Source organism: Oreochromis niloticus, linkage group LG12 (assembly GCF_001858045.2).
Source record: "Oreochromis niloticus isolate F11D_XX linkage group LG12, O_niloticus_UMD_NMBU, whole genome shotgun sequence".
In the NCBI taxonomy this organism is placed as follows: Eukaryota; Metazoa; Chordata; class Actinopteri; order Cichliformes; family Cichlidae; genus Oreochromis; species Oreochromis niloticus.
This window is the reverse complement of record NC_031977.2, coordinates 17188565-17203124: the sequence shown is the minus strand read 5'-3', so window position 1 is coordinate 17203124 and position 14560 is coordinate 17188565. Positions and strand designations below refer to the sequence as shown.

Below are 14560 nucleotides of genomic sequence, written 5' to 3'. Positions count from 1 at the left end.
CCATTTCAGACTTAATAATTGTCATTTCATGTCATTTAGACTCTGTTTTATTTTATTTGTTTTCTTCTTCTTCTTTTTTTTTATCTGAGCACATACCTGTGTGTATTTACATATATATTCGTATTTGTAAATGCAAGTATGTGTACTTGTGTATATATTGTTTTTTTTCTGTATATGTCTGAAATAAAGATACAATAATAAAAAGACGTTCATTTAAAAATACTGCAAAATGCTGAACATCTCCTACGACTATTGGAGCAAGTTGGGGTGATTTCGGATAGACGGCTGAACATTTTTAAAGAACCGTGTGTTCCTTTTTTTAAATCTTCTTTTGGATTTCACTGGACTACCGCCTAACAAAACCTCCATACTAACAGCCCAGTTTATTCCCAAATACCTGAAATCACGCACTGGTACAGACACACACACACACACACACACACACACACACACACACACAATGAAACACGGAGCTCGTAATTTAGGGAACTCAGTTAAAAGGGATTTACTGAATCAGTTCAATTAAATTAATTGAACAATAAAACCTTATTTTGGCTTTTGAAAGCCACAAGTGGAACATTCTTAAAACACACACACACAACTTTCACAGGTAGAGTGAGCCAAGGGGGATTTTGCGCAAGTCCTGTGCGTGCATACCAGGTACGCGAGTAAAGGGTTCCATGGTGTAATGGTTAGCACTCTGGACTTTGAATCCAGCGATCCGAGTTCAAATCTCGGTGGAGCCTGTCACTTTTCACTTTGAGATGGTGTCAAATTGGCCTACTATAAAGTACATCATACACAATCGGTCGACATAATCAGCATAACAAGATTCTTACGTTATACAGATTAAGGATTTGTCATGTGTTATGGAAATGCTTATTTGGGCCCGTGCATGTGTTTACTCCTGCTTGATGTTAGATCAAATTGCGAAATTTTTGTGGTGTCCTGCTTTGGGAGGCTATTGCAATTTGCGACTGTCTGGAAAAACCTACACCATTCAGCCTAAAGCGTTTACCTAAACAATCAATAAATTAATCCAGTCAGAAGAATAAATGTCAGGCATAGTTTACATATAGAAAAAAAATGCATGTAAAATATAGTGTTTCAGTTTTAACGGTGTCAGGTGTAGAGGTGTAACTTACACAGTTGCTTACACAAATCATAATCTTGCATCACAACTGAACCTCATCCTGCTTTGTTTTGTTTGATGGACCTGAGGAAGTCGAGGTGAAGTCGTCAGTTCGGCGTGCAGGGGAAACATCTTGGGTCACAACTAAACTCGTGGTTAATTGTATGATTTATGGCACCGTGTCTAACACTTTTACTCTCTAGAGCAAATACTTGAAAATAGTAGAGGCAGAATGTTGAGACAAAACTTTGCAAGTAAAGAAATAAAAGGTGTATTTCAACAAACCCTGTTTGTCTTGAGTGAAGAATACTTTTGTTTTTGTATTAAAAAAATGCACACTGGTTCCATAGCACTCTTCAGTCACTAATATTTTTAAAAAGCAAGTATTTCATTTCGTATACATGTGGGTTAACTATAGTGACTATAGTAACGATGGTAAACGGTATGATAAAGAAAACAAACCTGTTGTATTTATTCACATAAACAATATGTGGTGTTCCTCTCGACCAGCAGGGGGCGCCGCATCCCTCGATGTGTGGCAGGCAGAGCCTTTGAAAGTTGAAAGTTGACGTGTGACGTATGGTGACGTTCCGTTACGTGTTTCTTGGCGGGACGGCGTCGTTATAAAGTTAAGTCGCGCGGCGTCAGCAGAGTTTGGTGTGTTACAGCTGGTGACATTTTGATGAGCAAAAAATTGTTAACTTTAACGGGCGAGTGTAACGACGACGCCAGGGAGGACTAACCTCTGCTTCTTCGTCGTCTACTTCTTCTTCTTCTTTTTTAAAAATCTTGACGTAAGACAGCGTTAACCTAACTCAATTGAGGTAAGACTTATATGTAAGCCGAAGTAGTTTTAACGCTAAGTTATAACCAGTTGAAAACACGTTAAATGACGTTATATGAAAATGATGCTTACATGTGTTTACTCTACTTCCTGTGTAGTTAACCGGATTCTTGTTCTTAATTTGAGGATTCCCTTTATTTGTCTGTAACGGTACACTCACCGGGCACTTCATTAGGGTAAACGTTGCTAGCACTAGGTTGGACCCCAGAACTGCCTTCCTTATTTATGGTCTATGTTGGCATGATAGCATCACACAGTTGCTGCAGATTTGCAGCAGTTGCACATTCATAATGAGTATCTCTAAGTCCAGTTCATCCCAGATTTGGTGTATTGGATTGAGATCTGGCGCCTGAGTACAGCGGACTCACTATCTTGTCCAAGAAACCAGTTTGAGATAATGTGAGCTTTGTGACATTGTATAATTATACTATTCTTAATAGCAGTCATAAGTTGGGTTCAGTGTAGTTATAAAAGGATTGACATGGTTGGCAACAATACTCAGGAACGCTGTGGTATTTAATTGATTTTCAGCTAAGAGACCCAAAGTGTACAAAGAATCTCTACCAGTCCATTACACCACAGACAGCAGCCCGAACCATTGAAACAAGCCAGTATGGATGCCTTCATGTAATTTACACCAAATTCTGACCTTACCATCTGAAATTTAGAACAGAAGTCAACACTCATTAGACCAGTCAACTTTTTGCCATTCTTCTATTGTCATGTGCTTGTGCAAACTCTAGCCTCAGTTTCCTGTTTTTAGTTGACACGAGTGCCCCCCAGTGTGGTCTTCTGCTGCTGTAGTCCATCTGTTTCATGTTGTGCATTCAGAGATGCTCTTCTGCATACCTTGGTTGTAACGAGTGATTATTGCCTGGTCATTCTACCCTTCCTCTGACATTAACAGTGTGTTTTACCCCAGAACACTGCCACTGACTGGACAGTTTCTTTTTCAGATCCTTCTCTGTAAACACTAGAGATGGTTGTGTGGGAAAATCCTAGTAGATCTCCAGTATCTAAACTACTCAGACCAGCCCATCTAACACCAACAACAGTGCCACGTTTAAAGTAATCTAAATCAGCTTTCTTCTTCATTCTGATTTTAAGTTTGAACTTCAGCAAGTAAGCTTGACCATCTCTGTATGCTTAAATGCATTGATCTTAGAGGGGTTTTTTTTCTCCTCCTGAGACTCACTGTCCAAACCTATTAGTTTATTAGTTTATATATGTGTGTGTGTATATATATATATATATATATATATATCTTTTTTAGTTCTTAATTTTTTCATGGATGGGCTATTACATGTAAAAATGTGGTCATTTTGGACTTTCTTACATTTTTTTTTAAAAGAAAGATTAAATGCATTGGGATGTTGTCACACACACAGTTATGCGAGTATAATGCACAGTGAAATGCTTATGTATCAGGTCGGTTATACGAGTAAAGTGGAAGACAAATGGAGAAGAATCACTGAACTCATTTAATGGTTGGTTAACATTATGAACTAGTAGCTCAGCTATAGGCCAATTATCCATAAGTCGAATAATATGTTGTGGGCTAGGGTGGTCTTTATCTTTCTTTTAAAACGTTGAAATGAGCATTAAAGAAAGTGAAACCAACTCTCACTGTATGAGCCTTGCTGAAGGTGCATGAGTAGAAGACGAAAACCGTCTTAATGTGGACTGCTTGTCTTCAGTTTTACCCTCCTGTCCGACAGGTGGCGGTACTGAACTTGTAGGCTGGTTTGCTAATCCCTGATAAAGAACAACAATAACAATTTAACGCAGTGACAAAACTGACTACCTATTGCGCAATTTCTTGCTAATTGACAACCGTGTTTCACACAGATGAAAGCTTGTGAAGAGTTGTAACTAGCCGTTACATTGAACGACTGACGTTAACTAGCAAGTGTAACGCTGAAGCTAACAGAGGCTCAGCAGACTGTGCTTATTTGATGTCATTTGGACTTGAAGCATCATCAATTACGTTCAGAGAGGTAAGATGTTTCTTTAGAATAAACCGATATTAGTTTTAGCGCTAAGCTGACAGCTGCTGAAAAGGGCCGCTGTAACCGTATAAAGACGAGCATCAACTCCGATTAGGGCTGCTAACATGAACTGTATGTTTGTGTACAGCACAGAAGCAGAGCTGCACTGAAGTACAGTTTTCAGCTTCTACGACATCAGAAGCCTGCGCTTGACTTTATGCGTGACTGTAAAACTGATGGGTGACAAATTACTGCGGGTGCTTTAACACAGGTGCTAAGCATAGCACCGTGAAGTGATTGAACTACCAGTGATACTGTCGTATTTCCAAAAAAAAAAAAGTGTCACCAGGCTAAGTCGATAATGATTTTATATGAGATGACAGGAACGGCAGGTTAAAGTGACTTTCGAAGTGGTTTCACTGTGTAGCAATGAACAGGTGGCAGGAGCCTCTGTCACAGAAGCCTCTTTGCTCGTATCTGGCTGCGTTTCCGTGCATTATCTGAAGATTGACACTTGCACAACAAAACTGCTTACTGTTTGCAAACCACTGAGCTCAGTGGTTACAGTGGAGGGCTACAGCAAGGAAACCAGATGATTCATTGGTGCAACCTGCAGAATCTGCCCCGATTTTCTTTTTCTACATAATGTTGTGCAGTTTTCTGGTCAACTGAAAAACCATCTGTCTGTCTGCCTGGCCACCACTCACAACCACTTTTGATCACAAGGTGATTTTTCAGGTCGCTTAATAGGAGGCAGTCTTCTGCATTCAGTCACAGTTTGACAGTCAGAAATATATTTAAATGTTTTCAAATACTTGCTGTCTAATTTATAAATGCAGACAGATTGCCAACATTTCGCCATCAGTTTGAACAAGTCTTTGTCAATGAGGAGACTCGACTCAAATGGCTGCCAGCTGGTTGTATTCTGGTCATGTTCCTATAGAGCAGAAAGGCTGCTGAGCACAAATTTAACAGTTCAAAGTTTATCACTGTTAACTGTTGTATTATCAGGAACAGATCGCATGTATTTAACAACTTAACCTCATTCAGTTGCATACAGTTAGCGTGTCTCTGTCTTTTGGCAGTACAGCTATGGCAGGTTTATTGACAGTGTTGGTGTGCTTATTGATAAAGCAGACAAAGTTTAACTTTGAGAACATAATTGGCTGTTTTAAAAGTTATTGAAACTTGGCATATCATAAAATCTTAATGCATATCAAATTGTGATAATATTTGATTGTGGGATATTTGCCGATCCCTACTTAAAATATGGTATTTTTTTATGCAAACTTGTTTCTGCCAAGGTGGACTATTAATAAGACACTAATCCAAAATTTGTTCTCACGATCTCAACAGTTTGACTTACTAATTGAAATTTCAAATAATTTTTTCACATGTTTGAGTTGATAAGTTGGAATTTTGAAACGGCCTTCCTCAGCTCAGCTGCTGAAAACTTAAGTTTAACTTTAATGTTTTGCTCATGATTTGTGGGCAGTTTTTTGCACCAGCTGCATGTATGAATTATGAATGAGTGTAAGGCTGTATGATACAAGGCTGTATGATGTGTTTTGTATGTTGAGATGAGTATGCTTGTTTCTGCCACTGAAACAAAAAAAACAACAAAAACTTGATGACTGGCAGACAAAAACTTCAGGTTAAATGCCATTATTTTCTGTGTATTAGTGCATATTAGTCAGTCTGAGTTTTAATGAGCTATAGTTCCTTATGTTGGATTAAATCCACATTTCTGTGGTGTGATTTGTCTCTCCAGGAATCTTCACTCTTTTTTTTTCTTTTTTGTTTTTTGGTGATGGAGTCATCTGACAGTCAGGGGAAACTCAATCACATGGTGGGGACTGTGGAGCCAAATGATGTTCCTGCTGCTGAAGGCGCCACCGGACAGAAAGACACATCACCTGTAGACATGCTGAGGTTTGTATCTCTCACCCCAACATCGGTGTTGAAAGTCAGTTTTTGATCCAGCTGTGCCGCACATGTCACCTCTGGTCTTTACTTTCTTTACAGAATAAAGCAACAGATGTCCAACCAGTGCTTTGAGATGGCAGTACAGCTCAACGCAGGTATAAAACAATTCTCTTCATTTAAATTTTTTTTTTTTTTTAGTTTTTTAAGAGCAAAAATAGAAATTAATTTTAAGTTTCCCCTGATAGAAAAAAATAAAAGGTCGTGCAGCACATCTGAAGCAGAGAGAGACTTGTGAGTATTTGACGTTTTAAAGCCAAATGTTTACAAAAAAAGGGGGAAAAACAAGATGTTGACGCGTGTTTGTTTCAGGCCAGAATATATCAGTGAGCTTGAAAGGGTGAAGACGCTTCATTTTAACAGCACACTGACCCTGCACAGGTAAACCGCTGCTTGTATTATTTGTTTTTGGAGTTTGGATGTTGTCATGTTTATCGTGACAGATCATTGATCATCTCTGATGTCTTATAGAATGCAGATGTGGCACGCTATCGGAGAAAAGCTGAACTGGAGTGACTCTGAAGCAGAGTAAGTCTACTGACAACGTACAGAAACAGCTGAAATATTTAATTATTTTTATCAAAACATTTGTTTTGTTTTTTCCTCAGCGCCCTGAAAGCCATAAGTGACCGCTGCATGGGTCTTTGTTCACACATAAAACACCTTCAACAGGTGAGCAGCTGTATTCTTCTTTGAAGTGCTTTGTGTGTTTAAAATTTTATGGGATTCCTATATTAGACAATTTGTTGTGTTAGGGTATTGTAATCACTTACAGTATTGTGCAAAAGTCTTCAGTCAACCCTCATTTATTGATATTTTGCTTGGAAAATGGATATTGGGTTCTGATCTTTATTGAAACATGAAAACATTCATGGAAGTACAGTGTATATAAGGCAAAAACAGAATCTGTACAATTCTAACAAATTTCAAAGTCAATACTTGGCATGACGACCTTTATTCTTCAACATGAATGCTATAGGTTAAAGTGTTATTTAAAGTTGAGGGTTTTATACCCTAATTCACTATTTATTTTTCTAACAGGAGTCCAAAAAACTTCAAGATGAGATTACAGAAATACAGAAGAACAGACTTGGTATGCTTTACGGGAAAGAAACCGGATGTCTTTCACAGTTAAAGTTCTTAGTTATTTATTGTTTCGACTCCAGATTAAAGTAGTACTTTCTGCTTGCAGAGATGAAACGGGTCACGCATGAGAAGATCAAACACATGGAGGAGTTTTCAAAGAAAGAGTATCCAGACATGGAAAAGTACAAAGCTGCGTTGGAGAAAGGCCAAGCAAACCTGGAGAAATATAAAAAGATGGCCATCATGACACAAAATGTCCTCAGGGTAAACTTTAGAAAAAACAGTCGGTACAGTTTATGACTGAATGTTTGATACTCACTTCCAGTTTCGTTGGTTGTATGTTAATGTTTGTTTTCCTCTTCAGGGCATCCTCTTGGCCTGTAAAGTCAACTGGCTTGATGATCCCAAACTTCGAGACATCGCCATGACACTCGAGGAGTTTCCCATCTCTGAGTAAAGATGGAGGTCGTGTGTGTGTGTGTGTGTGTGTGTGTGTGTGTGTGTGTGTGTGTGCGTGTGCGTGTGCGTGTGTGTTAAACAAACTGTTTCAAAAACAGTTTTATTTTCATCTTGAAAAAGTAAAAGCAATGCCGCCAGATCGCCACCAGAGGGCGCGGAGGAAGCGAGCCAACAGATGAAATCTGCAGCTCAGCGTGTCACTGAAGAAGAGAAGGAGCAGCACAGAGGAAGGACTACACGTGTTTACAAAGTCCAGCCAGCCTTACTCTGGATAATTACTTATTTGGATTTTTGTAGCTCTTTAAGTGGGACAAAATAAAGTAAAATGCCGAAGGTCAAAGCGGAGAAGAAAAGCAGACAGCACCAAGAGGTCAAAAACCAAGGTACGTTTCTCAACGGGGTGCGTTAGCATTAGCATGTTAGCATGCCGGACATCATCGTGTCTGTGCAGTGTTTGCAGAGCTCGTGTATCGCTGTTTTAACAGTCACAGCATGTAACACGAACCACTGCTGTGACTGTCGTCACTTGTGTTGACGTGGAAACGTTTCAGTGACTCCAACCCACCAGCTACTTCAATGAAAAGGTTTCTTTTGAACGTTTCTTTTCCTGCAAACTGTTCATTTGTGCTAACTGCGATATTTAAACCAGCTGCTTCCTCTGTCATTTTCTGTATACACTGTTTAGGAGGTGAACAAATGACATAAACAAATTTGTTTACGGCTAATCAAGATCAGAGAAACATAACTGACTGTAACAGTTCTAAAATGTAGATTTATTACTACTGTTTTGCAATATTATGAATGTAAATATTCCCCAAAGAGGCTTATGTATGAAGAAATGTTGAAAGTCATTCCTGATATGTAAATAAATGTCTTTTGTCATTATGTTAAAATGCTTGTTTTGATTTTTGTTTTTTTTCATGGTGGTGGGGGGTTATTTCATTTGCAAGCACCCTCAACCTTGATGTCAATGAAAAATGTTTACTGATAACAGAGCAACAAACTCAGACTCTTGTTTGTCAGATTCCCTGATACGTTTTAAGGGCCTAGCCACAAAAATCTTTAAGCTATACAGAAGACGACTCACGAGGCTGAGCCAGTAATTCATTACTGTTCATTCAAACCAGACCACTGATCCAGACTAATTCATCGCAGCCTGAAACAAACCTCAGTCCACCAGGAGTTCTTGGAAAGGGGGCCTGCCTTGATTCTTGGCAGCTATTGGAAAAGAGCCAGACTTTATGAAGCTTTCTGTTATTTGGTATTGTCTGTTGAAAAACATCAAACTAATCAAAATGTCAGTCTGGTCACTCTGCATGGGAGAGGAAGTTAGCAGAAGATGGCGAGATGCGTTCGATATTTGTAATAAGTAGCGGTGACTGACCGTGGAGGGGGAGGAATTGGTGCTGTAACTTTACAGTATGCATTTTATTTCACAGGAATAGATGGGCATGGGGAAACAGGGGAGCAACATTGAAAGTTCACAAAAGCAGAAATGGAAAGGATAAAATTTGGCCACGTTAGATGAAGACAAAGACAGCAGTTACTTCTGGCTGTCTGCATGAATTTAAATGAAATTAGGAGTATGACCATCTGGAAACTTACACTGAGCAAGTTGATGAACAGGCAGGCTGACTGTTAACTCATTCCTACCTGAAGGCTGAGAGAAGTGCAGAAGATTTTTAAAGAGGAGGATGGATGTAAAGAAAAGTGGCGTCTCGGTGCCAATTATGAGCGCAGGAAATTTTTTTGAATCTGCAGCCGTGGTTATGTTTCTCAGCGGTTTGTGGAAGGGATGGTGTGATTCCTTAATACTGTATCACTGCCGGGTGCATGTAAACCCCACTGAACAAAAAGCAGTGCAACGTTCACCCATCTGCAATAGATGCAATGTTTGAGTAATGATGATTTTAAAATTTTCAGCAGGAGCTGTTTATCTGCAAAATGAGCCTTGGGGGTTTCTTGCTGTGTATATACAGAAGGAGGACTGTAGTGCATTAAAACCCAATTTAGTAGAAAGTGAAAAATAGCTCACATTCATCTTAGCAAGGGAACAAGCAAAAGGAGTATTTAGAGTATAACGTTTAGATTTTGCAAGAGCTTCATAGATGTTTTTCATGGGATTAGATGAGCTGGCATGGATGGACTCATCCTTGGCTTAAAATGTGAGCTTAGGACATATAAACAGATATAAGTGTACATACATAAATGACCATAGTCATCACACAAGACCAGCATGCAGTGCTCAGTTTGCGCTCTGTTGCAGGGATCATGTTCAACACTGGCATCGGCCAGCACATCCTGAAGAATCCTCTGGTTGTCAATGGGATTATTGAAAAGGTGGGAAAGACTTTTTAACAAATACTCACAAAATGTAAAATATGTATTTAAAAAAAAAAAAGTGGGCAATCACAGGCTGCTGATCTAACTGAACTGTGACGCGTGTCTTTTTCAGGCTGCTCTGAGGCCGACAGACGTGGTGCTCGAGGTGGGACCTGGTACTGGTAACATGACGGTTAAGCTGCTGGAAAAGGCCAAAAAAGTGAGAGCCTCAAACTGTCGGGGGTCTCGCTCCAAGAACTCACACTACACTTTTATGCAAGGCTTTTTCCAAAAATGTTGTGATACACAATGTCAGTAAATACAGATATTTTAAAACCTATATGTAATAGAGAATTGTGTAAACATTAAATATTGAAACTGAAAATCCAATTAGTTTTTTTTACATTCTCATTATTATTTGTTATGAGATGTTCTGCAACTTTTTAAGCCCCAACTAAATTGCAAATGGAAAAAAAAGTTGCACAAAATCCTTTCAAACCACAAAAAGTTTAATTCAATATTGAGATTTGAGTTTTTAAAAAAATCAAAGTTTTTCAAAAACAATCAAAATATACTTGGTTCGATTCCAGGAGGAGATACAAATGCATCTGGTGTGTTTAAAAAAAAAAAAAAATAGATCTAAATCTAAAAGCCTAAGGCCAGTATTTTAATTGCTTGCAGACAGCACGAATGAATGCACGTTTCTGTTACATTTTTTCTTGGAGAATGCTTGGAGCACACGTGCGTAGTTGGTGGATCTCAGCGTAGTGTCTTTGCAGACAGGTCCACGCTGTCATAACTAATTTGAGAGGGCACTGAGTGTTGCTTTTACCCTGTAATGATAAAATTTACACCCCCAAAAAGACCCTCCTCACACTTGGAAAGTATAAAACTGCCATAAGACTACACAGACTGCACTCCTGGAGTTTATCCGGTATTTTGTTTCATTTTGGTGTTTGTTGGGTGCTGCAGTGACTGCAGATTTTTAAAAGTGACTCGCCGTTTCTGCAGGTCGTCGCTTGCGAGTTGGACTGCAGATTGGTGGCTGAACTTCAGAAGAGAGTACAGTGCACGTGAGTGAACAAAGCAGCGCTGCTCTCACATATACTGTGCTTAAAAGTAGTACTTGAATATAAAGTGATCTAATAAAATCATTGTTTTCTCCATCAGACCCTTACAAGCCAAGCTTCAGATATTAATTGGAGATGTGCTAAAAACAGATCTGCCTTTCTTTGACGTCTGTGTGGCTAACTTACCTTACCAGGTATAGATGTGTTTCTGCCAAATCCGCACAAGTCTTTCAGTGTCTTGCATTGCACTGGGACCAAACAGTTTCTCTTTGTGCAGATTTCATCACCTTTTGTCTTCAAGCTCCTGCTGCACCGGCCTTTCTTCAGGTGAGACACAGCTGGAGGTCCGTAGAGGAAGTTTGATCATCTTCTCTCGTATCCCTGCTGTGTTAAGTGCCTGTTATTTATTTATTTATTTTCCTCCAGGTGTGCAGTCTTGATGTTCCAGCGAGAGTTCGCCATGCGCCTGGTTGCCAAGCCTGGAGACAAACTGTACTGCAGACTTTCCATCAACACGCAGCTTCTGGCTCGTGTAGACCATCTCATGAAGGTCAGCATCCGCTCTCTGATGGTTGTCTAATGCTAACAGCAACTCTCTAGACCATTTGTCACAGTGTTGATGTGTATTTTATTTATCTTTCAATATTATCAGGTAGGGAAGAATAATTTCCGTCCCCCTCCGAAAGTGGAGTCAAGTGTTGTCAGGATAGAACCCAAAAATCCTCCTCCTCCAGTGAACTTCCAGGTGAGCTTTGATTGTTAACAAATCCTGCTGTGGAGGAGTATTCATTAAAAATAGAAGTTAAACTGAAGGTGTATGTTGTTTTTATTCTGAGTAGGAGTGGGACGGCCTCGTCAGAATAGCCTTTGTAAGGAAAAACAAAACCCTCAACGCAGCTTTTAAGTGAGTAGCTCTCAAACGGTTCACTCAAAAGTGGGTGTGGTCCAGAGCAGATGATCATGTGATCTTGTATTCTGTAGGTCCGCTGCAGTGGAGCAGATGTTGGAGAAGAACTACAGAATTCACTGTTCTCTTCACAATACGGTGAGTGAAGTTTTTAAATAAACAACTCCTCAGCCCTCTTTAAAGATCTCGCCCTCGCCCGCTCCCCGTTGGCTGCTTTTAATCAATAATCTTTTTGTGCATCTTCACAGGAAGTCCCAGCTGACTTCAGCATTAGCAAAAAAATCGAGAGTGTCCTTCAGGAGGCTGATTTCAGTGAGAAGAGAGCCAGGTCGATGGACATTGATGACTTCATGGTGTAAGCTGACATTCTCTACCTACATTTGAAACGCCACAGCCTGTAGCTTTTAGTGTGGTTTCTCTACAATTTACCATGTGATTCTTGTGTAATTACAGTGTAAAAAAGTATTGGTATGTCAGTAGATACACATGCCTGCCTCTTTTCCACGATCACCTACTCGACTCTGTTCTCTTGACTTACAATTAAGCACCTCTTATTATGGTTGTCTCAAGAGTCCTGTGATGTAATTTGTATGTGACACAAACACAACAATCGAGCATATCGAAGCGATGGCATTACCTGCTCAGTTGGGGGCTTTTTTCCAGACTTGGGGTAAAGATGAGAGCCAGAAAGAGTCACTCCCTGACCAATCAGTGTGGTCTATTGATGTTCCATTTTCAGCTCGACTCTGCTCACTTTGAACCCCAACCAAGAGTTTTTTTTTTGTTGTTTTTTTAAGTAATCAGTACCAGGTTTTACCAACTAATGGAAAACTCAAAAGATTCAGATTAGAACTTGCCATGTAACATATGTGCACACTGCACACGAATGTGACCTGTGTGTGGATGACAGGAGTCTATTGTACATTATAAACGGCAGGCTGCATGTGGTTGTTAAAGGCTTCACTGTTCTAATGTGTTTAATCGTCTTTTCTTCATCATCCTCAGACTGCTGCATGCGTTCAACTCTGCAGGAATCCACTTCTCCTAACTCTGATGAGAAGATCTTCTCATCTTTCAAAATTGTCACATGAGGGAGAATTTTGTGGTCAGATCATGGAAGAGCAAACGGCCTGTCCAGTTCAGCCCCTGGAGCCCTGTTTGACGGAACTGAAATTTCAGATATTGAAATGGTTGAACGAAATATACAAATAATATCAGATGCATTTAAAGTGCTCATATTGAGTGCTATTTTACATTTGTGGAAATATATGACCTGTAAAAACTTTGAGCACAGATACTTTAAAGCCTCTTTGTGGTCTGAGTTTGTTCTTTGTCCAAAAATGTAGATTATTGTAATCTAAAACCAGACATTTTCTAAACTACACAGATTTTCCTTCTCAAGTGTAGAAATGTTACATTGATTTTTTTGTAACTCTCAATAATGCAGAGTTACTCCTGCGTAATAGGTCCCCTTTAACAAAGAATCAATATTCCCTGTCGCACTACATAAACAATTTGATTGCCTTCATTAGAAGTTTTGCTTTATGCTTTTGTTCTGACTTTTTTTTTCTGTTTTTGAAAGTCTGTACCAGAAAATCTTTTACTGGTATGACTGCCATGAATATAATACATGTAAAGAAACTAGAAATATTAAAACAAAGTCTGGATAAGCTCAGAACAAGGATAACCAATTAGACTGAGGGGTATAAAAACTCAATAAATGTTATGAAAGAAAATAGTGACCATTTGTTTTCTCTAACAATAATACACGTCTACTGGTCACAGAAACACCAAAGAAACATGGATACTGAAAGAACACGTGTGGAAATTGTAGTTACTCACTCTGGCCGCTGGAGGGCAGTGAATAGCCACTAATGTCTTGGTCATGTTAAGGTGGAAACATTGGCTACCGATGCTGAGGTGACTTTCAAAATAAGTTTGCCGAACTTGCCATTTGAGTACAATAATACACTGGAGGCTGTTACTGTTGTAAGTTAGTATTTTCTTTTTTAATATAGAATAATACATTTGAAGTATTGTCTTCACGCTCTGAGGCGTGTACTACAAAGGAGGATTTCGTCTTGAGCAGGTAATTTCAGGGTTAACCCTGAATTTTCTATACTGTGAAGGCGGTTCGGTTATCAGGGTAAATCACAATGGTGACGTATTCTTTGAACTTTCCACATAAGAGATCAGCAGGTAAGTAATTACCGCCTGCTGACCAATCAGGTCTCCAGAATACAGCGATCAGTAGTGAATACAGATTCTTAGACGTGACATTATTACTTTATTTTCGCCTTTCTGTTAGCTACATTTTTGCGATTACTTTTATATTTTTATAAGCATCAGTAGTACCTGATCTTAAAACAGGAGGATGCCTATACTGCTGCAGACTAAGCCTATGTTTGAATTCTGTTTTTATATTTATTCTTTACTCTCATAAAGACAGCACAGAGTCGGCAGCTGAAAGAATAAAAACTAAACCTGTCAGAGGCAGTTTCAGTTTAAAATCAACTGAAAGCTCCACATTAGCACAATTCTGTCATTTACAGCATGTTTTAAGTCGTAACTTACAGAAAACACTGAATGAAACAAACTGCATCACGTTGTCACGGGAGTGCATGTGTTTATACATTTTCCACGTCACCAAATAAATGTACTTTTCTATCGTCTGCTGATAATTCTCTTTTAAAGCAGCACAGAGCGAACTCGATGATAAAATAATTTGAGTTAAATGTTTATTTTACTGGTCTGTGTGCTAAATCACAG

The 14560-nt window shown here is 39.1% G+C and overlaps 2 protein-coding genes and 1 non-coding gene across 7 annotated transcripts; all 3 read left to right on the top strand.

The window, feature by feature from the left end:
• Window positions 1-674: 674 nt before the first annotated feature.
• On the top strand, window positions 675-746 carry trnaq-uug (transfer RNA glutamine (anticodon UUG)). The gene has a single exon. It is a non-coding gene; the product is annotated as a tRNA-Gln (tRNA).
• Window positions 747-1719: 973 nt separating this feature from the next.
• cenph (centromere protein H) lies at window positions 1720-8385 on the top strand. 4 transcript variants are annotated; one of them, XM_019365860.2, is made up of 10 exons: window positions 1720-1956; window positions 5772-5896; window positions 5990-6045; window positions 6136-6181; window positions 6260-6328; window positions 6419-6475; window positions 6556-6619; window positions 6989-7040; window positions 7140-7297; window positions 7398-8385. In XM_019365860.2, the coding sequence occupies exons 2-10, from the start codon at window positions 5775-5777 to the stop codon at window positions 7488-7490; spliced, it is 717 nt and encodes a 238-aa protein (XP_019221405.1). In that variant the 5' UTR covers window positions 1720-1956; window positions 5772-5774; the 3' UTR covers window positions 7491-8385. The 4 variants fall into 4 exon arrangements, with proteins under 4 accessions (XP_019221405.1, XP_019221404.1, XP_019221403.1 ...); XM_019365859.2 differs by having other exon boundaries at window positions 5736-5896; XM_019365858.2 differs by lacking the exon at window positions 1720-1956 and adding an exon at window positions 3413-3973.
• On the top strand, window positions 7700-13527 carry dimt1l (DIM1 dimethyladenosine transferase 1-like (S. cerevisiae)). 2 transcript variants are annotated; one of them, XM_003451679.2, is made up of 12 exons: window positions 7700-7875; window positions 9759-9832; window positions 9948-10034; window positions 10826-10887; window positions 10985-11078; window positions 11162-11211; window positions 11311-11434; window positions 11537-11629; window positions 11724-11788; window positions 11866-11929; window positions 12040-12146; window positions 12797-13527. In XM_003451679.2, the coding sequence occupies exons 1-12, from the start codon at window positions 7818-7820 to the stop codon at window positions 12837-12839; spliced, it is 921 nt and encodes a 306-aa protein (XP_003451727.1). In that variant the 5' UTR covers window positions 7700-7817; the 3' UTR covers window positions 12840-13527. The 2 variants fall into 2 exon arrangements, with proteins under 2 accessions (XP_003451727.1, XP_025752720.1); XM_025896935.1 differs by lacking the exons at window positions 7700-7875; window positions 9759-9832; window positions 9948-10034; window positions 10826-10887 and having other exon boundaries at window positions 11024-11078; window positions 11162-11228.
• The last annotated feature ends 1033 nt before the right edge of the window (window positions 13528-14560 follow it).

Coding starts and splice junctions, on each gene's coding strand:
- cenph (XM_019365857.2), top strand. CDS start 3,932: ATGTCATTTGGACTTGAAGCATCATCAATTACGTTCAGAGAG. Junction 3,974..5,735: donor CATCAATTACGTTCAGAGAG/GTAAGATGTTTC, acceptor TTGTCTCTCCAG/GAATCTTCACTCTTTTTTTT. Junction 6,329..6,418: donor AGCACACTGACCCTGCACAG/GTAAACCGCTGC, acceptor GATGTCTTATAG/AATGCAGATGTGGCACGCTA.
- dimt1l (XM_003451679.2), top strand. CDS start 7,818: ATGCCGAAGGTCAAAGCGGAGAAGAAAAGCAGACAGCACCAAGAGGTC. Junction 10,888..10,984: donor CAGAAGAGAGTACAGTGCAC/GTGAGTGAACAA, acceptor TTTCTCCATCAG/ACCCTTACAAGCCAAGCTTC. Junction 11,930..12,039: donor ACTGTTCTCTTCACAATACG/GTGAGTGAAGTT, acceptor GCATCTTCACAG/GAAGTCCCAGCTGACTTCAG.